Source organism: Amblyraja radiata, chromosome 12 (assembly GCF_010909765.2).
Source record: "Amblyraja radiata isolate CabotCenter1 chromosome 12, sAmbRad1.1.pri, whole genome shotgun sequence".
NCBI lineage: Eukaryota > Metazoa > Chordata > Chondrichthyes > Rajiformes > Rajidae > Amblyraja > Amblyraja radiata.
In genome coordinates, this window is record NC_045967.1 from 58,364,147 (window position 1) to 58,390,330 (window position 26,184).

Here is a 26,184-nt window from a genome sequence, read left to right on the forward strand (position 1 = left end):
CTAGTGAATGAAAACTCCAACTAATCAATAAACGGGATCCTGTAACCACACACTTTATAAAGTCTCTGTCTATTATAAAGCAGGGGCAGTCACGGTGGCGCAGCGGTAGAGTTGCTGCCTTACAGCGAACGCAGCACCGGAGACCCAGGTTCAATCCTGACCTCGGGTGCTGTCTGTACGGAGTTTGTATGTTCTCCCCATGGGTTTCCTCCGAGATCTCCGGTTTCTTCCCACACTCCAAAGACGTATAGGTTTGTAGGTTAATTGGCTTGGTATAAATGTTAACATTGTCCCTAGTGTGCCCATAAACACAGGTCAGGAAATAACACCAAAGCCTCGACTACCTCCAAAGGTTGAGGACATTTGACCAAGGGACAGTGAAGAGCTCTCCAATCACAACAGACACTGAAACATAGCAACATAGACAACAGGTGCAGGAGTAGGCCATTTGGCCCTTCGAGCCAGCACCGCCATTCAATATGATCATGGCTGATCATCCCCAATCAGTACCCCGTTCCTGCCTTCTCCCCATATCCTTTAATTCTGCTAGACTCAAAATGCTGGAGTGACTCAGCAGGACAGGCAGCATCTCTGGAGAGAAGGAATGGGTGGCCCTTCTTTAGACCAGAAACATCACCCATTCCTTCTCTCTGGAGATGCTGCCTGTCCTGCTGAGTTACTCCAGCGTTTTGTGTCTATATTTGGTGTAAACCAGCATCTGCAGTTCCTTCTTACACAGATCAGATAAACCACATATAACTACAATAGAGTTACGCTCAAGTGCAAGAGGAAGTCACGATCCCTCCCGGAGAGGCCCAGCCACAGATGGGGCTTTCCACCTTGAGACCACACACATGCCCGTCGTGTAAACGACACTGTCGAGAAACGTCTCCAAGTGTCACCATCACTCACACAGATTCCCAGCATCTGGACAAGTCAAGATATTTCCTGGATCTCGCCGCTTGCCCTTGAAGCTGTGAGTCCTCATCTCTCTCACAAACCAAGGCCACCCAGCTTGTCCGTGAGCCGCAAGCTCAGAGCGTAAAATAAACAATGAAGATCAGTCCTCTCACCAACTAGGGAGCGGTCCTGACCTCCCGTCTACCTCATTAGATTATTATCTAAATGGCGTCAAGTTGGGAAAAGGGGAAGTACAACAGGATCTGGAGGTCCTTGTACATCAGTCTATGAAAGTAAGCATGCAGGTACAGCAGGCAGTGAAGAAAGTGAATGGCATGTTGACCTTTATAACAAGAGGAATCAAATATAGGAGCAAAGAGGTCCTTCTGCAGTTGTACAGGGCCCTTGTGAGACCACACCTGGAGTATTGTGTGCAGTTTTGGTAGATAGATAGGGCTCTTAAAAATAGCGGAGTCAGGGGATATGGGGATGATCAGCCGAATGGCCTATTCCTGTACCTATTGTCTATTGGACAACTCACATCTCTGCTTCCACATCTATGCTGATGCCACAAAGAGTTGACCTACCGAGTGGTCTCCATTCCCGTCCAAAAACATATCCTTCAGCAGCCTGCCGGGGTCTGGGATGGGAGGGAGGATCCATCTCCTCAGCCTGCAGTGAGATAGGATAGTTAGTCACGTGGAGGGTAAAGAGATTTGCACCATCCATCGAGTCCGCGCCGACCAGCGATCCCCACACATTAACACGTTCCTACACACACTAGGGACAATTTACATTGGTACCAAGGCAATTAACCTACACACCTGTAAACTTCAAGAGAGAGCTAGATAGTGCTCTTAAAGATAGCGGAGTCAGGGGATATGGGGAGAAGGCAGGAACGGGGTACTGATTGTGGATGATCAGCCATGATCACATTGAATGGCGGTGCTGGCTCGAAGGGCCGAATGGCCTACTCCTGCACCTATTGTCTATTGTCATTGGAGTGTGGGAGGAAATCAGAGAGAGGGTGGGTGGGGGAGAGAGGGTGACAGGGTGGGGGAGAGAGGGTGGGTGGGGGAGAGAGGGTGGGTGGGGGAGAGAGGGTGACAGAGTGGGGGAGAGAGGGTGACAGGGTGGGGGAGAGAGGGTGACAGGGTGGGGGAGCAGAGGGTGACAGGGTGACAGGGTGGGGGAGAGAGGGTGGGTGGGGGAGAGAGGGTGACAGGGTGGGGGAGAGAGGGTGACAGGGTGGTGGAGCAGAGGGTGATAGGGTGGGGGAGCAGACAGGGGGGGAGGCAAGGTGGATGGGGACAGGGTGAAAGGGGGTGACAGGGTGTGGAATGGGGTGCCTTCAGCTGAAGATGTCAAGCTTGTTCGGTGCTGCTGGAGCTGATCCAGGTCAGCGGAGATCTGTGGAATTCATTGCCACAGACGGCTGTGGAGGGCAAATCGTTTTAAGGCAGAGACAGATAGATTCTTGATTAGTGCGGGTGTCAGAGGTTATGGGGAGAAGGCAGGAGAATGAGGTAGAGAGGGAGAGATAGATCAGCCATGATTGAATGGTGGAGTAGACTTGATGGGCTGAATGGCCTAATTGTGCTGCTATCACTGATGGAATTGCCAACTATTGGGCTTGAAGCGAACTGCCAAGTCGTGTCTTACTGCTTCAGCTTGGGGAATAGCATGATTGCAGTCACAGCCACCAGCACCGGGATGAAGATGAGCAGAGCGATGCTCCAATTCCATGTTGTCCCGGCATCTTCCCCTGCGGGCAACACAGGTTTACGCGTAAGATACGTGAGGGTGGGGTAGCGTGATCAGCCCGCATAAAATGGAGCAGAGCCACAGGGGGTGAGACTGGACACACTTATGGCCCTGTCCCACGGTACGCGTTCATTCCAAGAGCTCTCCCGATTTAAAAAAATAATCAAACTCGTGGTAAGTACGGAGAATGAACGTAGCGGGTACGTCGGAGCTCGGGGACGTCTCTTAGCAGCTCGTAACGCTAACGGCAGGCACTCGGGAAGACTCGCTAACGGCAAGTAAGCACGGGAAGACTCGTGAAGATTTTTCAACACGTTGAAAAATGTCCACGAGAGCCCCGAGTACCGACGAGCGGCCATTACCGTAAATCTCCGAGTTTGAATCAGGGCAAACTCGGGGGAACTCTTGGAATGAACTTGTACAGTGGGACAGGGGGCATTAGTTTGTGTTCTCTGGAACTCAGGAGGCTGCAGGGAGATCTGATGCCGGTATATGATATTACGAGGTGCATAGATGGGGTAGACAGTCAGAATGTTTTTCCCCAGGGTGGAAACAACAAAAACTAGAGGGCAGGGGTGTAATATGAGAGGGGGAACGTTGAAAGGAGAAGTGTCTTTATTTAATACTGAGGGTGGTGGGCAACGATCGTAGTAGACTGCTCTGGTATCTTTGGTGGTGGGTGCCTTGGGGGGGGGGGGGGGGAGACAGATACGATAGTAGCGTTTATGAGACTTTTGGATAGGCACATGGACATGCAGGGAATGGAGGGATATCGGTTATGTGCAGGCAGATGAGAGTAAGTCTTGGCATCATGTACAGCACAGACATTGTGGGCAGAAGGGCCTGCTCTTGTGCTAAAGGCTCCATGTTCCAAGTGTAGACATCATTGCATGGAGGAGGGTGGTCTTCTCCCCCAGCAGAATGGGATGGGATGGGATGTATCGTCTAGTTGAGAGATACAGTGCGGAAACAGACACCATGGCCCACAGACCTGTGATCCCCGCACACTAGTCACTTCAAGGCAGGTCAAGTCACTTTTATTTCTATAGCACATTTACAAAACAACTCTCGTTGACCAAAGTGCTTTACATTGGTGGAGGTACTAACGTTATACAACATTGGTTCATAGATTAAGTACATACATCACTACATACATATAGCCCTCATTCAGAGGACGTCAAGAAAGGCACTAACATCGTCCTACACACACGAGCAACAAGTTTACATGTATATACCGAGCCAATTAAACCTGCATCGCTGATGGTCTTTGGAGTGTGGGAGGAAACTGAAGATCTCGGAGAAAACCCACGCAGGTCACGGGGAGAACGTACAAACTCCGTACAGACAGCGCCCGTAGTCAGGATGGAACCCGGGCCTCTGGCGCTGTGAGGCAGCAACTCTACCCGTTACGCCACCATGAGAATGGGATGGGGACCCGTAATTTGAGGGCGGTTTAAGGTGTGAGAGAGAGAGAGAGAGAGAGAGAGAGAGAGAGAGAGAGAGAGAGAGAGAGAGAGAGAGAGCCAGTGCAGTGAATGGCAAACACGGAGGACAGATGGACAGGGAACTGCAGATGCTGGTACATTGAGTAAAGCACAAAGTGTTGGAATGTTGGAGGAACTCAGCAGGTCAGGCAGCATCTATGGAGCAGCCAGCCTTGTTCCTATCCCACCCCGATCATTCCTTCTTCTCCCCGCTCCCGTCCGGCAGAAGGTACAGAAGCTTGAAAGCGCGCACCACCAGACTCAAGAACAGCTTCTTCCCCTCTGTTATCGGGCTTCTGAACAGTCCTTCCATAAGCTAGGGTACTGTCTGATTCACCTCTACCCCATTGTGGACATTGGACTTTGTCTGTGGAACTGATGCTCTACAATGCTGAGAACTATATTCTGCACTCTGTATCTTCCCCTTTGCTCCACCTGTTGTACTGGAGATTGTATTTATGAATGGTGAATGTGTTCTGTTTGGATCGAGTGATACACAATGTTTTTCATTGTATCTTGGTACATGTGACAATAAAACACATAAATGTACAACTAGAGTTGCCAACTGTCCCGTATTAGCCGGGACATCCCGTATATTGGGTAAATTGGTTTGTCCTGCACGGGACTGCCCTTGTCCAGTATTTGACCGCTACCACTCGGGTCGAGGGGACTGTTGGGTCGGAGCGCCGCGTCCAGCCCCGCCTCACCCGTCCCGACGTAGTGCAGCCCATGGAGTGCAGCAGCAGCAGCAGCAGCAGCAGCAGCAGCAGAAGCATCAGCATCAGCGCCTCGCCCGTGGCCATCGTCGGTCGGTCAGCAGCCCGGCCAGCTGTCCGACCTTCGGACCTTGGCTTACTGCCGACACCACCACCACCCCTCCTTCTCATGGCCGATCATCGGTTCACGAGTTGGACGGGGCGCCAGACTTTGCGCGACGTCGCGCGGCCCGGGACAAAACTCCTCAGCTGGCCCGCCGGCTGGGCTTTGTGTGCAGTCCAGCACCCGGGACAACTCATCATTCACCCAGCCACGGCCCAGTCGGTCAACGAATTGCCGTCGGGAATGTGTCCCGCATTTTGACTCTTTGTCCCTTATTTGGGAGTGAGGAAGTTGGCGACGCTACCTACAGGTCAACCCTGGGTGGCAAAGTGGCGCAGCGGTAGAGTTGCTGCCTCACAGCGCCAGTGAGCCGAGTCGATCCCCACTACGGGTGCTGTCTGGACGGAGTTTGCATGTTCTACCCGTGACCACGTGGGTTTACTCCGGGTGCTCCGGTTTCCTCTCGCATCCCAAAGACGTGCAGGTTTGTAAGTTAATTGGCTTTGGTAAATTGTCCCTTGTGTGTAGGATAGAACTAGTGTACGGGTGATCGCTGGTCAGCATGGGCTCAGTGGGCTGAAGGGTCTGTTTCCACGCTGTATCTCTCAACCTGAATCAATCTCAAATGCTGTGGCGGCTTTCTGTCAGAATGTCACGTTTACAAATTAGTTTTAGGAAACCACACAGAGTATTTTTACCATCACAGACTTTGCACAAAACACTCATGAGGCCAGAAGTGGTTCGACTCGAAACGTCACCAATCCGTTCCCCACAGATGCTGCCTGACCCGCTGAGTTACTCCAGCACTCTGTGTAACGTCACCTATCCATGTTCTCCACAGATGCTGCCTGACCCGCTGAGTTACTCCAGCACTCTGTGAAACGTCACCTATCCATGTTCTCCACAGATGCTGCCGGACCCACCCACTGAGTTACATGAAGCCTGCTGACTAACAGAAGGGCAGTGATTTCTCTTACCGAAATAGTGCTTGGGTGTCCACTCACTCCATATCCCAGAGGAGCCACATACGTCGTACATGGCCCGCACCTGGATAGAGTTCTTGGACTTGGTGTCGGCATCATTGATCTTCTCCACTGCATTCTGGCACTGCAGGCAAGAAGAATTTACAATCGTGGACAGAACCATTCTGCAGAGTAGATTACCTGTCACACCTTATGTTTTAGTTGTGGCGCAGCGGGTGGAGCTACTGCCTCATAACGCCAGAGACCACTCTTCGATCCTGACCTCGGGTGCTGTCTGTGTGGAGTTTGCACGTTCTCACCATGACCATGTGGGTTTCCCCTGGGTGCTCCTGATTCCTCCCACATTCGTGTCTTTCACCCAGAGAGTGGTGAATCTGTGGAATTCTCTGCCTCAGAGGGCGGTGGAGGCCAAATCTCGGGATGCTTTCAAGAGCGAGTTAGATAGGGCTCTTAAAGACGGCGGAGTCAGGGGATATGGGGAGGAGGCAGGAACGGGGTACTGATTGGGGATGATCAGCCATGATCACATTGAATGGCGGTGCTGGCTCGAAGGGCCGAACGGCCTCCTCCTGCACCTTCTGTCGTTTGGAGGTTAATTGGCCTCTGAACATTGCCCCTAGTCTGTAGGGAGTGGATGAGGAAGTGGATGAACATAGAACTAGTGTAAACAAGATATCTTTAATCATAAACTCACTGGTCAGGTCTGAAGAAGGGTCTTGACCCGAAACATCACCTATTTTTTTTCTCCAGAGAAGCTGCCAGACCTGCTGAGTTACTCAAGCATTTTGTGTCTATAAACCAGCATCTGCAGTTCCTTCCTTCATATCCTTAATCGGACTTTACCTTGCACTAATGGTTATTCCCTTAATCCTGTATCTGTACACTGTGGACGGCTCGATTGTAATTATATCTAGTCTGTTTGCTGACAGGACAGTATGAAGGTTATATAAATAAACTAATCATTTATTTATTTATTTTACAATAAGTGCACGAGTAGGCCATTCGGCCCTTTGAGCCAGCACCGCCATTCAATGTCAACAGTCTCCTGTCTGCATAGAAACATAGAAAATAGGTGCAGGAGTAGGCCATTCGGCCCTTCGAGCCTGCAACACCATTCAATATGATCATGGCTGATCATCCAACTCAGTATCCTGTACCTGCCTTCTCTCCATACCCCCTGATCCCTTTAGCCACAAGGGCCACATCTAACTCCCTCTTAAATATAGCCAATGAACTGGCCTCAACTACCTTCTGTGGCAGAGAATTCCACAGATTCACCACTCTGTGTGTAAAATGTTTTTCTCATCTCGGTCCTAAAAGATTTCCCCCTTATCCTTAAACTGTGACCCCTTTTTCTGGTCTTCCCCAACATCGGGAACAATCTTCCTGCATCTAGCCTGTCCAACCCCTTAAGAATTTTGTAAGTTTCTATAAGATCCCCCCTCAATCTTCTAAATTCTAGCGAGTACAAGCCGAGTCTATCCAGTCTTTCTTCATATGAAAGTCCTGACATCCCAGGAATCAGTCTGGTGAACCTTCTCTGTACTCCCTCTATGGCAAGAATGTCCTTCCTCAGATTAGGAGACCCAAACTGTACGCAATACTCCAGGTGTGGTCTCACCAAGACCCTGTACAACTGCAGTCGAACCTCCCTGCTCCTATACTGAAATGCACAGCCCTCCACACCCTGTATACCCACACAGCCCCAATAACAAGGGCAGAGACTCACCTCATAGACGACACATGAATCCCGCTTCACACTGCAAACTCTCGCTTCGTATTTGGTGCAATGTGATTTCCAGTCACTGGGAATCTCCCAGCTCACGTTAAAGCCCTCGCGAATGCGCGCCACATTTATCCTTCCTGGCGGGCGTAATTTCACTTCAAGAAAGTAGAAGGTAGTTTAGTTGAGTTTATTGTCACGTGTACCGAGGTACAGCGAAAAGCTTTTGTTGTGCGCTACCCAGTCAGCGGAAAGACAATACATGATTACAGTCGAGCCGTCCACAGTGTACAGATACATGATCAATGGAACAATGAGAATAATGTATAGTGCAAGATGAAGCTGGTAAAGTCCGATCAAAGATAGTCCAAGGATCTCCAGCGAGGTAGAGAGTAGTTTGGGACTGCTCTCTAGTTGTTGGTAGGATGGTTCAGTCGCAAGATTGTTTCTGCTTTGCTTGAGTCTGTGTCTCCATAAAGTATTTTCAGTTATTCCAACTGTTTGAGAGAACATGGGGCATAGGCTAGCACAGCAACAGGCCCTTCAGCCCACAAACTCTGTGCATGATGCCAAGTTAAACTAGTCCCTGCTTGCACGCGATCCATATCCCTCTGATCCACACAACTGCAGTCAGCTTTGCTGAAGAGTTTCACTTTAAGCCACATCACTGAGCACCAGTGTTGCACGGATCATACTATAGAACAGTCTGCACATTTAGTGTTTTATAAACTTCCCGATGTTGGGGGAGTCCAGAACCAGGGGCCCCAGTTTAAGAATAAGGAGTAAGCCATTTAGAACGGAGACGAGGAAACTCTTTTTCCTCACAGAGAGTGGCGAGTCTGTGGAATTCTCTGCCTCAGAGGGCGGTGGAGGCAGGTTCTCTGGATGCTTTCAAGAGAGAGCTAGATAGGGCTCTTAAAAATAGCGGAGTCAATGGATATGAAGAGAAGGCAGGAACGGGGTACTGATTGGGGAAGTTCAGCCATGATCACATTGAATGGCGGTGCTGGCTCGAATGGCCTCCTCCTGCACCTATTGTCTATTGGCCCAGTGTCACTGCTGAACCTGGTGCCAAGCTAATCTAATCAGGAAGCCATGTTGCAGCTTTAGAGGAGGGCTTCGGCCCGAAACGTCGCCTATTTCCTTCGCTCAATAGATGCTGCTGCACCCGCTGAGTTTCTCCAGCACCTTTGTCTACCACAGCTTTAGAGAACTTGGTTCAGGCTGTAATTGGAGTATTGTGTGCTGCGCTGGTTGATGTGGGGGCTTTGGAAAGGGTGCGGAGGAGGTTGGCCAGAGTGGTTTTGGAATTACAGGGTGTTTATTTACTGTAGGACCTTGGACCAACTTGTCTTGTCGTCTCTGGACTGTCAGAGTTTGCGAGGAGAGTTGACAGAAGTTTATAAAATATACAAGAGAATAAATAGGGTCTTTCATCCCAGGGTGGAAATATCAAAGACCAGGAGGCATGGGTTTAAGGTGAGAGTGGCAACAGTTAAAGGTGTCGTGCGGGGCAAGTGTTGTTTTTGCACAGGGTGCCTGGAATGCGCTGCCAGGGCTGGTAATGGGAGCAGATATTACAGTGGCATTTATAGGGGTTTTAGACATGGGATATGGGTCATAGAAACGTAGACAATAGGTGCGGGAATAGGCCATTCGGCCCTTCGAGCCAGCACCGCCATTCATTGTGATCATGGATGATCGTCACTAATCAATAACCCGTGCCTGCCTTCTCCCCATATCCCTTGACTCCACTAGCCCCTAGAGCTCTATCTAACTCTCTCTTACATCCATCCAGTGATTTGGCCTCCACTTCCCTCTGTGGCAGGGAATTCCACAAATTCACAACTCTCTGGGTGAAATTTTTTTTTCTCACCTCAGTCTTAAATGGCCTCCCCTTTATTCTAAGATTGTGGCCCCTGGTTCTGGACTGGCCCAACATTGGGAACATTTTTCTCTGTACTAGTATTATTCTCTGTACTATACACCCTCAGACCCAATAGGCCAAGTGGCTTCCATGCAAGTTACAATAAGTATCAACAGCTGTGAGTGTATAAATATCCTGTGTAACTATGTGGAAAAACAGAGCTACTCTGGACAATATTTATCCCTGGTTCAACATTACAAATGCAGTTTGTGGTCTGTTGCTGGTCCTTCTTTGCTGGGACCTCAGCATGTGTTTACACTGATCACCCTGCTACTAACGTTCCTCGATGAGACTGCACTCTGGCTCAAAGGGCAGTGCGGATGTTTTTTGTGGATGGATTGACAGACGGAATTAACAACTTGCCTCTAGTCTTAATGAGAACAAGACTGTGGGAGGCAAGAGGAACCTGGAGAGACAACAGCCAAGGGGACAAGCAATGGAAGGTCACTGAGGGACTGGAGGTGAGGAGCGGTCCATTCAGAGAGACAAGGGCAGGGATGGACTACTCACCACTTCTGCCTCTTGCACCATTGAGAACATCATCGGGACACACAGCATCTTTGGAGAAAAGGAATAGGTGACGTTTTGTGTCGAGACCCTTCTTCACACCTGAAGGACTCAAGGAATGACGAAGGGTCTCGACCCGAAACGTCACCTATTCCTTCTCTCTAGAGATGCTGTCTGACCCGCTGAGATATTCCAGCTATTTGTGCCTATCTTCGGAGTAAACCAGCATCTGCAGTTCCTTCCTACACATCATAGGAACAGGCCTTCTGCTCACAATATCTCACAACCATGACACCAACTGATGGTCCTTCCATAAGCTAGGGTACTGTCCGATTCACCTCTACCCCATTGCGGACATTGGACTTTGTCTGTGGAACTGATGCGCTACAATGCTGAGAACTAGATTCTGCACTCTGTATTTTCCCGTTTGCTCCACCTATAGAACTGGAGTTTGACTTGATTACATTTATGTATGGTATTATCCAAATTGATTGGACAGTCGGCAAACTGAAGCTTTTCCCTCTGCCTCGGTACATGTGGCAACAATAAATGTAGGTATAACCTCCACGCTATCAGGGCTGCTGTGGTTGAAATCTTGCCTCTGTGTTTCCGTCTGTCCACAAACACCTTTCACCCACTTTCATATCAAACATCTGCCATCTGCTAGTTTAGAAATGACTCGGGCGGCTTCTATTGACCTTCAGAGGAACAAAGTGGTGAGTCGACTTTTCGGGATGCATCACAGTTTGGTTGGGGAACAGCTCTGCGCAAGACTGCAAGAAATTGCACAGTTGTGTATGTAGCCCAGTCCCACACACACCACACTCCCCACCATTGTAGATGTAGCCCAGTCCCACACACACCACACTCCCCACCATTGTAGATGTAGCCCAGTCCATCACACATCACACTCCCCACCATTGTAGATGTAGCCCAGTCCCACACAGTCCACACTCCCCACCATTGTAGATGTAGCCCAGTCCATCACACACCACACTCCCCACCATTGTAGATGTAGCCCAGTCCCACACACACCACACTCCCCACCATTGTAGATGTAGCCCAGTCCATCACACACCACACTCCCCACCATTGTAGATGTAGCCCAGTCCATCACACACCACACTCCCCACCATTGACTCCATCTACACTTCAGACAGGCAGCATGGTGGTGCGTGAAATGTTGGAGGATTATGTGTTGTATGCGGTGGCTGATGGGGTGGAAGGTGAGGACTAGGGGGAATCTTGATCAGTTCACGTATGGACCAAGCTGCTTGCATTCTGCTTCAGGAGAGTCTGAAGAAGGGTTTCGGCCCGAAACGTCGCCTATTTCCTTCGCTCCATAGATGCTGCTGCACCCGCTGAGTTTCCCCAGCAATTTTGTGTACCTGCGTTCTGCTTCCTTCTGTTCCTGGGCAGCTTACACCCCAGTGGTATGAATATTGATTTCTCTCACTTCAGGTAGCCCCGGCATTCCCCCTCTCTCTCTCCCTCCATCACCCAAGTCACACCAGGTTCACCCTACAAACAGCTAACAATGGCCTGTTCCCTTCATCATCGTTAATGTTTGGCAAGTGTCTCCACATCTCTGTCTATATCTCTTGTTTCCCTTTCCCCTGCCAAAGTCTGAAGAAGAATTTCGACCCAAAACATCACCCATTCCTTCTCTCCGGAGATGCTGCCTGACCCGCTGAGTTACTCCAGCATTTTGTGTCTATCTTCGGTTTAAACCAGCATCTGCAGTTCCTTCCTGCACATTGCCCAATGTGTTATCGTGGGTCTCATCCTCACATTTCCTGCATGTCTCATCCTCACATTAGTCATTTGCAGAAGTTTAATAATAATAATAACTGCTCATTTCCTGGTTCAAATATTTACACAATAAAAATCACTAAGATCACAGATATTTTGAATGGAGACGTATTCATGTTAATGCAGAGTTGAATCCTGCCCTTGGCGTAGATCAGCAGTACAGCACACCAGAGGCCCTTCAGCCCACAATGTACAGCACAGGTACTAGCCCTTCAGCCCACAATGTACAGCACAGGGACAGGCCCTTCAGCCCACAATATACAGCACAGGGACAGGCCCTTCAGCCCACAATGTACAGCACAGGGACAGGCCCTTCAGCCCACAATATACAGCACAGGTACTAGCCCTTCAGCCCACAATATACAGCACAGGGACAGGCCCTTCAGCCCACAATGTACAGCACAGGGACAGGCCCTTCAGCCCACAATGTACAGCACAGGTACAGGCCCTTCAGCCCACAATATACAGCACAGGTACTAGCCCTTCAGCCCACAATGTACCGCACAGGTACTAGCCCTTCAGCCCACAATGTACAGCACAGGTACTAGCCCCGCAGCCCACAATGTCGGTGCCCAACATGATGTCAGGTTAAACTAATCTCCTCTGCCAATCTCATGGTGATCCATATTCCTCCATTGCCTGCATGTGTCCATACCCCCACCACCGTGTGTAGAATGCTTGGGCCTCTGGCTCCTGTTACACTTTCTCCTTCTCAACTTAAGCCAGAGTCCTCTGGTTCTCGATTCCCCAACTCCGAGTAAAAGACTCGGTGTGTTCACCCTGCTGCAATCTATTCCCCTCGCCATTCTCTTCACCTCTTTAAGAATCCATCACTAGAAGGAGTAAAGTCTCCGGCTGCCCAACCTCTCCCTGTAGCTCGGGCCCACGGGTTCTGGCAACATCATCTTCAATCTTCTCCGCACTCTCTCCACTTTCTGATAGTGCCATTGAAGAGCCGTTTGGATGTGCAGGGAATGGAGGGATATGGACAATAGACAACAGGTGCAGGAGTAGGCCATTCGGCCCTTCGAGCCAGCACCGCCATTCAATGTGATCATGGCTGATCATCCACAATGGATAGTGCAGGCAAGTGGTCTTGGCCTCGTGTTGGCCAGAAACATGATGGGCTGAAGGGCCTGTTCCTGTGCTGTACATTCTATGTCACTGGGGCACTGCTGAGGGTCACACGAGGTAGCAATGGAGGGGGTAGAGGGGGTGGGGAGTGGAATCACTGGTCACACACAGTTGGCACCAACATGACTGGCCCAAGGGCATGGCATCATCTCACTGGGACGGGCATTGGGTGAGCAGAAGTTGACATGGGACGGAAATCAGTATCAACACATGGGGGGTACACAATTTTGAGACACACACCCACACACGAGGTTTCGGCCGTGGGCCCTGTGGACGGTAACATCGGGAGCCGACCTGGTTGGTGACCGACTCCGAACTCCAGCAACAGCAGCTTCGCCCGCCCCGAATGGTGGGGCTTGAATCGGCCCGTTCGCGGGGCCTTTCATCGCCCGGTGGTGGCTTCAATATCGGGAGCCTCGATCGCCTCGACACAGCAATTTGTACAGCAGGGGCGGTGGAAGAGATCCCACGGCGATGAAAGGCCCCGCGAACGGGACGATCCAAGCTCCGCTCCATGATCTTTGCTCCACCAGGACGTCCCCCTCCTCCAATCACCGCGCTGAATGATTTTGTCCCCCCCCCCCCCCCCCTGCCTGCTGACTGACGTCTCCCTCGTCCAATCGGCGCCCTCCCTCGATCGGCAGTCCCACCCCCGCTGTCTTGCGGAAAGCTGAGATTTTTAAATGGGATTTTTTCCACTGTATTTCAGAATCCGGATTACAAAACATGGTTCCCCCACCCCTCAAAACATGGAGGGGACACACCACCCCCCCAGGATTTCCGCCCATGGAAGTTGAGAATAGTCACGTACCAAAGGCAAAACTCTCCAGCTTGTAGTAGAACGGTTTAATCTTCCCCCTGGCACTCACTCCTTGCACCCGACTGTTCAAAGCCGACTCTTTTAATAGCTTGTCGCCGTCAATCTGGCAGCCGGCGCGGCGGTTCCCTTTGTAGATGTAGTCGCTGCAGTTCTGAACACTCGCCATGGATCTCTGCCTGAGGGAGTACAAGGCAGGCTGGGTTTAGGGGCTACAACATACACAGTGGGCCCCGCAGAGTGACCATTGAACATCCACACTGATCACAGTGTCCGGCTCCGCTCACCCTGGTGTAGGAACAATGTCATTGGACAGGGACGGGCACAGAGGAGGGCAGAGCACCAGCCTGTCTATGAAAAGATTCAAAGGTAGACAAAAATGCTGGAGAAACTCAGCGGGTGAGGCAGCATCATGGAGCGAAGGAATAGGTGACGTTTCGGGCCAATGCAGATGCTGCCTCACCCGCTGAGTTTCTCCAGCATTTTTGTCCACCTTCGATTTTTCCAGCACCTGCAGTTCTTTCTTAAACATGAAAAGATTTGAGGACATTGTGTGGAAGACAGAGTCACTCAGCGGGTCAGGCAGCATCTCTGGAGGACGTGGACAGTTGATGTTTCGGGTCGGGACCCTTCTTCAGACTGATTATAATGTGGAAGAGAAAGCTGCAAGAGGTTTGGACATAAGTGACGGGGAAGAGAGTACAGGTGCATGGTTCCTTGAAGGTCGAGTCACAGGGAGATAAGGTGGTCAAAAAGGCTATTGGCCACCTGAGTATTGAGTATAGACGTGGGGAGGTCATGTTGCAGTTGTGTAAGACGTTGGTGAGACCACGTTTAGAGTATTGTGCTCAGTTCTGGGCACCGTGTTATAGGAAAGAAGGAAAGTGTATGGAGAAGATTTATGAGGATGTTGCCAGGACTAGAGGGTGTGAGCTATAGAGGTTGGTTGAGTAGACTGAGTCTCTATTCCTTGGAGAGCTGGAGGTTGTGGGTGATCTTATAGTGTATAAGATCATGAGAGGAATAGATTGGGTAGATGCACAGTCTCTTGCCCAGAGTAGGTGAATCAAGGACCAGAGGACATAGGTTGAAGGTGAAGGGGGAAAGATTTAAGAGGCGTCTGAGGGTAACATTTTCACACAAGGGGTGGTGGGTGTATGGAACAAGCTGCCAGAGGAGGTAGTTGAGGCCCAATGGTAAAGAAACAGTAAGACACACACACACTGCAGCACTCTATGATGGGTGGATACTGGGGATATTACAAGGATCTTACCATGCCTGGGGGGGTTTAAAGCTGGAGAGAGGAGGGATGCCCTCACCTAATTCATCATTCACCGGTAAATGTGGAATTAGAGGTGGGCACAAGGGGCCTATTCCATGTATGAAATGATTCAAGGACACAACGTCACTCAGCAATGACCTTATAGAGTCTAAAACTAGGGGGTAGACAAAACTGCTGGAGAAACTCAGCGGGTGCAGCAGCATCTATGGAGCGAAGGAAAAAGGCAACGTTTCGGGCTGAAACCCTTCTTCAGACTGATGTAGGGTGGGGAGGGGGGGGGTGCGGGGAGAAGAAAGGAAAAAGGAAGGGGAGGAGCACGAGGGCTGAGGGAGAGCTGAGAAGGGGAGGAGACAGCAAGGGCTACCGGAAATTGGAGAAGTCAATGTTTATGCTGCTAGGGTGCAGACTGCCCAAGCGGAATATGAGGTGCTGCTCCTCCAATTTCCGGTGTTGCTCACTCTGGCCATGGAGGAGGCCCAGGACAGAAAGGTCGGATTCGGAATGGGAGGGGGAGTTGAAGTGCTGAGCCACCGGGAGGTCAGGTTGGTTATTGTGGACCGAGCGGAGGTGTTCGGCGAAACGATCGCCAAGCCTGCGCTTGGTCTCACCGATATAGATCAGCTGACATCTAGAGCAGCGGATGCTATAGATGAGGTTGGAGGAGATGCAGGTGAACCTCTGTCGCACCTGGAACGACTGCTTGGGTCCTTGAATGGAGTCGAGGGGGGAGGTAAAGGGAAAAGTGTAGCATCTCTTGCGGTTGCAATGGAAAATGCCCGGGGAGGGGGTGGTGCGGGTGGGAAGGGAAGAATTGACCAGGGAGTTACGGAGGGAGCGGTCTTTGCGGAAAGCAGATATGGGGGGAGGGGGGATGGGAAGATATGGCGAGTGGTGGGGTCATGTTGGAAATGACGGAGGACTATTTGTTGTATGTGACGGCTAGTGGGGTGAAAGGTGAGGACTAGGGGGACTCTACCCTTGTTACGAGTGGGGGGATGGGGAGAGAGAGCAGTGTTGCGGGGTATTGAAGAGACCCTGGTGAGATCCTCATCTATAGTAGGGGAGGGGAACCCCCGTTCCCTGAAGAATGAGGACATTTCCGGTGCCCTGGTGTGGAACACCTCATCCTGGGAGCAGATGCGGAAATCTAGGGGGCACAGGTTTAAGGTGAGAGGGGAAAGATTTAAACGGAACTTGAGGGGCAACTATCTTCACAACACGGAGGCTGGTGGGCGAATGGAACTGGCAGAAGAAGTTGATCCGGGCATCCGGGAAGATTAAGGGAGGATCTCGAAGATTGAGGGGGGATCATATAGAAACTTACAAAATTCTTATGGGGTTGGACAGGCTAGATGCAGGAAGATTGTTCCTGATGTTGGGGAAGTCCAGAACAAGAGGTCACAGTTTAAGGATAAGGGGGAAGTGTTTTAGGACCGAGGTGAGAAAATCATTTTTCACACAGAGAGTGGTGAATCTGTGGAATTCTCTGCCACAGAAGGTAGTTGAGGCCACAGTTCATTGGCTATATTTAAGAGGGAGTTAGATGTGGCACTTGTGGCTAAAGGGATCAGGGGGTACGGAGAGAAGGCAGGTACAGGATACTGAGTTGGATGATCAGCCATGATCATATCGAATGGCAGTGCAGGATCGAAGGGCCGAATGGCCTACTCCTGCACCTATTTTCTATGTTTCTATGTAATGACATAATTTGAGAGCCTGTGGACAGCAAACATGGATAGAATGTTTAGGGTTACATTGGGGCAAACGCTTGCAAATGGGACTAGTTTAGTTTGATTGGTTTAGTGATACTGTGTGGAAACAGGCCCTTCAGCCCTCCGAGTGCAGGCTGACCAATGATCACCCCTACACTTGTTCCATGATATCCCAGTTTTGCATCCTGCTAACTCAGGACAATTTACAGAAGCCAATTAACCTACGAATCTGCACATCTTTCGAGTGAAAACCCCACGCGCTCACAGAGGGGAACGTATAAACAGGCAGCACCCGTAGTCAGGATCGAATCTGGGTCTCTGGCGCTGTGAGGCAGCAACTCTCCTACTGCCCCCGGAAGCTCAGTTGTTGGAAAAGCTGGCAGGCACCGATGAGATGGGCTGAAAGGCCTGTTTCCGTGCAGCAGGACTCCATGACTAAGGCGACATGACTCAACACTTATTTACCAGTAATGGAAGTGATAGATGGCATCAGGTGCGGTCGGATTCACGTCCCAGGTACAGTTGACGTATTCAAAGTTATAGAATACGCAGATGAAGTTTTCGACAGCAACGACACCTGCCAGAGAGGCCACACAGAATTCAGGCTGTTACTCAATCAATCTCCCGCTCTGTGGAACATTAACCCAGCCCGCAGCACACACACCCGACAAATGTTGGTGTGACAAAGCAACAGCAAGACAAGCCGACAATCCCGCAGATGTGTTTAGCAAACTCTTGTGTTCAACACCCTCTCCCACATGGTCCGTGGTTTATTGTTTCACAGCAGTTGCTGAGTCTTAGTTCTTCCAGGGAGAACATAGGTTAATTAGACCCTCAGAGATACCATGTGGATGCACCACCCAGTCCACGCCAACAACCAATCACCTTGAAACTAGCACTATCCTACACACTGGGGACAGTTTACAGAAGCCAATTAGCCTACACGTCTTTGGAATATGGGTGAAATCTGGAGTACAAGGAGAAAACGCACATAGTCACAGGGAGAACATGCAAACTCCGTACAGACAGCACCCGGAGTTGGGATAGAACCCGGGTCTCTGCCACCGTAAGGCAGCAACTCTACCGCTGCACCAAGACTACTCCGCCATTCAGTCATGGCTGATCTATCTCTCTCTCTCCCTCTCAACCCCATTCTCCTGCCTTCTCCCCATAACCCCTGACACCCGCACTAATCAAGTATCTATCTATCTCTGGCTTAAAAATAATAAATGACTTGTCCTCCACAGCCTTCTGTGACAAAGAATTCCACAGATTCACCGCCCTGTGGCTAAAGACATTCCTTCTTCTTCCTAAAAGAGCGTCCTTTTATTCCGAGGCTGTGACCTCTGGTCCTAGGCTCCCCCACCAGTGGAAAAATCCTCTTCACATCCACTCTATCTAAGCCTTTCATTATTTGTTAAGTTTCAATGAGGTATCCCCCTCATCCTTCTAATCTCCAGCGAGTACAGGCCCAGTGCCGACAAACGCTCATCATAGGTTAACCTACTCATTCCTGGGATCATTCTTGTAAAACTCCTCTGGACCCTCTCCAGAGCCAGCACATCCTTCCTCAGATATGGTGCCCAAAACTGCTCAAAATACTCCAAATGTGGCCTGACCAGCGCCTTGTAGAGCCTCAGGGTGAGACTGGTCCTCGACTATGTTGCTGGCCTTGCCGAGACAGCACGAGGTGCAGATGGAGTCTGTGCTCAAACAGTGAGAAACGTGGCCGTACCTTCATCCGAGGGGATTGTAATGGAAACCCAGTTGCTTGATCGGCAAGATCCAGTTTCGTTTTTCACATACACTCGCACTTTAAAGATAACTTTCCGGTTACGATCCACACATTGCTCCCGGTACAGAAGTGAGTTTATTTTTCTTTGCTAGTTGAAGGCAACAGAAAACAGGTGGTTGGTGCGGGAGGGGGGGGGGTTACAGTAACGGAAAGACATCATACAGAGATAACGCACACCTGGGTACAGGTGAGGTCTGGCCACACCTGGAGAACAAGGTACAGGTGAGGTGGGGCCACACCTGGAGAACAAGGTACAGGTGAGGTGGGGCCACACTTGGAGAACAAGGTACAGGTGAGGTGGGGCCACACCTGGAGGACAAGGTGCAGGTGAGGTGGGGCCACACCTGGAGAACAAGGTACAGGTGAGGTGGGGCCACACCTGGAGAACAAGGTACAGGTGAGGTGGGGCCACATTTGGAGAACAAGGTGCAGGTGAGGTGGGGCCACACCTGGAGAACAAGGTGCAGGTGAGGTGGGGCCACACCTGGAGAACAAGGTGCAGGTGAGGTGGGGCCACACCTGGAGGAGCACACAGACAGGAGCCGAGGTCAGGATCAAATCCGGGCCTCTGAGCAGTGAAGCAGCAGCTCCACCCGCTGCGCCAATAGACAATAGACAATAGATGCAGGAGGAGGCCATTCGGCCCTTCGATCCAGCACCGCCATTCAATGTGATCATGACTGATCATCCCCAAACAGTACCTCGTTCCTGCCTTCTCCCCATATCCCCTGACTCCGCTATTTTTAAGAGCCCTATCTAGCTCTCTCTTGAAAGTATCCAGAGAACCCGCCTTCACCTCCCTCTGAGGCAGAGAATTACACAGACTCACCACTCTCTGTGTGAAAAAGTGTTTCCTCATCTCCGTTCTAAATGGCTTCCTCCTTATTCTAAAACTGTGGCCCCTGGTTCTGGACTCCTCCAACATCGGGAACATGTTTCCTGCATCTAGCGTGTCCAAACCCTTAACAATCTTATATGTTTCAATGAGATGCCCTCTCATCCTTCTAAACTCCAGAGTGTACAAGCCCAGCCGCTCCATTCTCTCAGCATATGACAGTCCCGCCATCCCGGGAATTAACCTTGTAAACCTGCGCTGCACTCCCTCAATAGCAAAAATGTCCCTCAAATTAGGGAACCAAAACTGCACACAATACTCCAGGTGCGGTCTCACTAGGGCTCTGTACAACTGCAGAAGGACCTCTTTGCTCCTATATTCGATTCCTCTTGTTATAAAGGCCAACATGCCATTCGCTTTCTTCAATGCCTGCTGTACCTGCATGCTTACTTTCATAGATTGATGAACAAGGACCCCCAGATCCCGTTGTACTTCCCCATTTCCCAACTTGACGTCATTTAGATAGTAATCTGCCTTCCTGTTTTTGCTACCAAAGTGGATAACCTCACATTTATCCGCATTAAACTTCATCTGCCCACTCCCCCAACCTGTCCAAGTCACCCAGCATTCTCATAGCATCCTCCTCACAGTTCACACTGCCACCCAGCTTTGTGTCATCTGCAAATTTGCTAATGTTACTTTGAATCCCTTCATCCAAATCATTGATGTATGTTGTAAATAGCTGCGGTCCCAGCACCGAGCCTTGCGGTACCCCACTAGTCACTACCTGCCATTCTGAAAGGGACCCGTTAATCCCTACTCTTTGTTTCCTGTCTGCCAACCACTTCTCTATCCATGTCAGCACTCTACACCCAATACCATGTGCCCTAATTTTTCCCACTAATCTCCTATGTGGGACCTTATCAAATGATCCACAGCGTTAACATCAACAGCGTTAACATCAGGACCTCGCTCCCCATGCTGACTGTGAGATACCCCATCACTTGACTCAACATCCGAACACACAATAGTACAGCACAGGACCAGGCCCTTCGGCCCACAATGTCCGTGTGCCCAACATGATGCTGGGACCTACTTTTAGCTGCTTGTACACAATCCATATCCCTGTGAAAGTTTCTTGACCAAGTGACCATCTAAAAGCCCCTTAAAAATACCACTCTCATATCTGCCTCCACCACCACCCATGGCAGCGCGTTCCAGCACCCACCACCCTCTGGGTAATAAAAAACTTGCCCCTAAATCATGTTTAAACTCCTGTCCCTCATCATAAAGCTGGTGTTTCATATTTCCATCCTGGGAAAAAAAGGTTATGACTGTCTACCATATCTATACCTCTCTGTAAGATTGTTAAGGGCTTGGACACGTTAAAGGCAGGAAACATGTTCCCGATGTTGGGGGAGTACAGAACCAGGGGCCACAGCTTAAGAATAAGGGGTAAGCCATTTAGAACGGAGACGAGGAAACACTTTTTCTCACAGAGAGTTGTGAGTCTGTGGAATTTTCTGCCTCAGAGGGCGGTGGAGGCCGGTTCTCTGGATGCTTTCATGAGAGAGCTAGATAGGACTCTAATGTGCCCTAATCTCCTATGTGGGACCTTATCAAATGCTTTCTGAAAGTCCAGTTACACTACACCCACTGGCTCTCCCTTGTCCATTTTCCTAGTTACATCTTCAAAAAATTCTAGAAAATTAGTCAAGCATGATTTCCCCTTCGTAAATCCATGCTGACTCAGACCGATCCTGTTACTGCTATCCACATGTGTGGCCATCTCATCTTCTATAATTGACTCCAGCATCTTCCCCACCACCGATGTCAGGCTAACGGGTCTATAATTCCCCGGTTTCTCTCTCCCGCCTTTCTTAAAAAGTGGGATAACATTAGCTACCCTCCAATCCACAGGATCTGATCCTGAGTCTATAGAACATTGGAAAATTATCACCAATGCATCCACGATTTCTTGAACCACTTCCTTAAGTACCCTGGGATGCAGACCATCAGGCCAATGAAGAGATCTTTCTTCAGAAGGACAAAAGTTTATTGATTTGAAACATGAACTTAGATTTAGGTTTTATTATTGTCACAGGTAGCAAGGTAGAGTGAAAAGCTTTGCTTGCTATCCAATCAGAACAGATAACATTAAACAATAACCATTAGCTGTTATTTTTTCCACAGATGCTGCCTGACCTGCTGAGTTTTTCCAGACTTTCTTAATTTGTCTATAATTCAGCCAGTTTGTTACACCTGCCGAAGGGCCTGTTTCCATACTGTATCACCAAACTAAACCAGGTAAACTAGTCCCATTTGCTATATACCCCTAAACCATTCTATCCATGTTGCTGTCCAAGAGTCTTTTGAATGCCCAGCTCAACTTCCGCGCCATTTCCATTCACCCACCAGCCTCCGTATAGCGAAAATTCCCCATTTACTGGTGCCCTCCCCGAGACAGCCACAAAATGCTGGAGTAACTCAGCGGGACAGGCAGCATCTCTGGAGAGAAGGAATGGCTGATGTTTCAGGTCGAGAGCCTTCTTCAGACTGAGAGTCAAGGGGAAAGGTAAACGAGAGATATAGTGGGTAGTATAGATCAAATGAATGGTAGACAAAAATGCTGGAGAAACTCAGCGGGCGCAGAAGCATCTATGGAGCGAAGGAAATAGGCAACGTTTCAGGCGGAAACCCTTCTTATTTCCTTTGCTCCATAGATGCTTCGGCACCCGCTGAGGGGGATTGCAAGGATTTCTTGAAGTTAGAGAGTTATATATCTCTTGATATCACTGTCTATATCTTTAGTTTCCCTTTCCCCTGACTCACGATCTGAAGGGTCTCGACCTGAAACGTCACCTATCCATGTTCTCCACAGATGCTGCCTGATCCGCTGAGTTACTCCAGCACTCTGTGAAACGTCACCTATCCATGTTCTCCACAGATGCTGCCTGACCTGCTGAGTTACTCCAGCACTCTGTGAAACATCACCTATCCATGTTCTCCACAGATGCTGCCTGACCCACTGAGTTACTCCAGCACTGTGTGAAACATCACCTATCCATGTTCTCCACAGATGCTGCCTGACCCGCTGAGTTACTCCAATTGTTTGTGAGGATATTGCCCATATTAGGATGATAAAGTTTGGCAAGGACAAATAAGGATTGAGGACTAAATCTACTCATGGCAATAATAAGGGCATCAGTGGAGAAGAGTGTGGGGTTGATGCAGTTTATGGAAAATAACATTAAAAGGGATATTAAACTGATTCAGTGGGTCGACTGTTCAGTTTAAAATAAAACATACATGGGCAATGACCAAGTTGGACACCTACCTCCCAGCGGCCATCATCGTACTGAAATGAACTTTTGTATTGGTAGAGGCTGCTGGTGTCGTTCTCCAGGTGCCGTGGTGTGAGCCAGGACCAGGAGCAGTTAACGTGGCCGATCCCTCTCAGCACCACAGTCAGGTTGGTCGGGGCCGGCAGCTCCACTGTAGGGCAGGGAGACACAGGGTGTGAGCAGATGAGAGAGAGAGAGACACACACACACACACACAGGCTAACACACACACACACACACAGACATGCACGCACACACACACACACGCACACACACACAGACATGCACGCACACACACAGACACAGACATGCACGCACACACACAGACACACACACACACACAGACACACACACACACACAGACACACACACACACACAGACACAGACATGCACGCACACACACAGACACACACACACACACAGACACAGACACACACGCTAACCCACACACACACACACGCACAGACATGCACGCACACACACACTCACACACGCTAACACACACACACGCTAACACACACACACGCTAACACACACACGCACACACACGCCCACGCACAGACACACACACACACACACACACAGACACGCACGCACACACAGACATGCACGCGCACACACACACACACACACGCTAACACACACGCACACACACAGACATGCACACACACGCGCTAACACACACACACACGCACACACACACAGACACAGACACTCACGCACACACACACACACGCTCACACACACACACACACACACAGACATGCACGCACACACACACACGCACACACACACACAGACACAAACATGCACGCACACACACAGACACACACACACACACACACACACAGACACACACACACACAGACACACACGCTAACCCACACACACACACACACACACACACACACACACACACACACACACATACACACACACAGACATGAACACACCCACACGCACGCACACACACACACACACACACAGACACACACACACACCCTGACACACACTCACACTCGCACGCACCCGTTGATAGGGAACTGCAGGTAGAATCGTCCTGTAATTATAGACTAATTGACGGTGTTCAAAATGAAAGCAATACTTAAGATGCAAGTACTAATTCCAGGGGTGGCAAGAACAAGAGAGACAGAGTCGAGCACAAGACTGGGTTGCAGTAAAGGGTTAACTGTGTGGGTGAGCAACAGTTGGTGTTCTGTATTTTACAATCTTTGCTAATCTGGCCAACATTTTATGTCACAATATTTGTGGTGTTTTATTTCCAGCGGTTACTTGCTTCTGATAAAAGGTGAAAAAGTTGTGAGGTGTGTTGTCCCACCGTGAGGCTGGGCAGATTCAGACTGAGCTCAGAACAGGTTCGGCAACACTCCCATCCTCAACAGTCAAGAGTGTTTTATTGCCATATGTCCCAGACGGGATAAGACATTCTTACTTGCTGCAGCTCAACAGAATATAAGAATATGTAAACATAGTACACAACGAGGAAAGAGGAACAAAAAAGAAAATACAAGGTTAATTCCCAGGAGAGGGGAACAAGAGGGATCGAATATAGGAGCAAAGAGGTCCTTCTGCAGTTGTACAGAGCCCTACTGAGACCACACCTGGAGTATTGTGTGCAGTTTTGGTTCCCTAATTTGAGGAAGGACATTCTTGCTATTGAGGGAGTGCAGCGTAGATTTACAAGGTTAATTTCCGGGATGGCGGGCTGTCATATGCTGAGAGAATGGAGCGGCTGGGCTTGTACACTCTGGAGTTTAGAAGGATGAGAGGGTATTTCATTGAAACATATAAAATTGTTACGGGTTTGGACACACTAGAGGCAGGAAACATGTTCCCGATGTTGGGGGAGTCCAGAACCAGGGGCCACAGTTTAAGAATAAGAGTAAGCCATTCAGAACGGAGATGAGGAAACACTTTTTCTCACAGAGAGTTGTGAGTCTGTGGAATTCTCTGCCTCAGAGTGCGGTGGAGGCCGGTTCTCTGGATGCTTTCAAGAGAGAGCTAGATAGGGTTCTTAAAAATAGCGGAGTCAGGGGATATGGGGAGAAGGCAGGAACGGGATACTGATTGGGGATGATCAGCCATGATCACATTGAATGGCGGTGCTGGCTCGATGGGCCGAATGGCCTACTCCTATACCTATTGTCTATTGTCAATCTTTCTTATCCATGTATCTGTTCAAATGCCTTGTCAATGTTGTTACCATAGGTGCCTCACCTACCTCCTGTGGCAGCTCGTTCCATACACCCACCACCCTCTGTGTGAAGGCAGCTACAATAACAACATGTGGGCAGGTACGTGGATGGGAAAGGTTTAGAGGGACATGGACAAAGTGGGACTGGTGTAGATTGGGCATTGTGGGCAGAGGAGCCTGTTTCTGTGCTGTGTGGACTCACTGGTGGGATGAAGCACCCAGAACACTAATGCAATTATAAAGAAAGCACATCAGAGCCTCTACTTCCTGAGAAGATTACGGAGAGTCGGTTTGTCAAGGAAGACTCTCTCGAACTTCTACAGGTGCACTGTAGAGAGCATGCTGACCGGTTGCATCGTGGCTTGGTTCGGTAACTTGAGCGTCCAGGAGCAGAAAAGAATGCAGAAAGTTGTGACCACTGCCCAGTCCATCATCGGCTCTGACCTCCCCACCATCGAAGGGATCTATCGCAGTCGCTGCCTCATAAAGGCTGCCAACATCATCAAAGACCCACACCATCCTGGCCACACACTAATCTCTCCGTTGCCATCGGGAAGAAGGTACAGGAGCCTGAAATCTGGAACATCTAGGTTCAGGAACAGCTTCTTCCCCACAGCCATCAGGCTATTAAACTCGCCATCAAACAATCTCTGAACAATAACAGCCTATTGTACTTTATCTGTTTATTTATTGTGTATATATATATGGTCTATGGTATATAGACACACTGAACATTTATCTCCTGTTCTGTATTATGTTTACATATTCCTTTGAGCTGCAGCAAGCAAGAATTTCATTGTCCTATCTGGGACACATGACAATAAACTCTCTTGACTTGACTTGCCCTCCAACCCAGCCCGTATCCCAGCCTTCCCAAGTCAACGGGAATCGTGCGGCACGGTGGCGCAGCAGTAGAGTTGCTGCCTCACAGCGCCAGAGACTTGGGTTCAATCCTGACTACGGGTGCTGTCTGTGTGGAGTTTGTACGTTCTACCCGTGACCTGCGTGGGTTTTCTCCGGGTGCTCCGGTTTCCTCCCACACTTCAACGAAGTGCAGGTTTGTAGGTTAATTGGCTTGGTATAGTTGTCCCTAGTGTGTGTAGGATAGTGTTAGTGTGCGGGGTTCGCTG

General features: G+C 49.8%; 1 protein-coding gene across 1 annotated transcript in view; it reads right to left on the reverse strand.

The window, feature by feature from the left end:
* Positions 1-1,422: 1,422 nt before the first annotated feature.
* The window catches only part of il13ra1 (interleukin 13 receptor subunit alpha 1), a 30,137-nt gene continuing 5,375 nt past the window's right edge, over positions 1,423-26,184 (reverse strand). Inside the window, exons 2-9 of the mRNA XM_033030864.1 lie at positions 22,832-22,989; positions 18,600-18,747; positions 17,330-17,441; positions 13,865-14,049; positions 7,680-7,831; positions 5,945-6,074; positions 2,563-2,665; positions 1,423-1,572 (exon numbers count right to left, since the gene is read on the reverse strand). Of these exons, the coding sequence (XP_032886755.1) occupies positions 1,458-1,572; positions 2,563-2,665; positions 5,945-6,074; positions 7,680-7,831; positions 13,865-14,049; positions 17,330-17,441; positions 18,600-18,747; positions 22,832-22,989 (1,103 nt within the window). The 3' untranslated portion in view covers positions 1,423-1,457. The remainder of the gene's footprint in view (positions 1,573-2,562; positions 2,666-5,944; positions 6,075-7,679; positions 7,832-13,864; positions 14,050-17,329; positions 17,442-18,599; positions 18,748-22,831; positions 22,990-26,184) is intronic.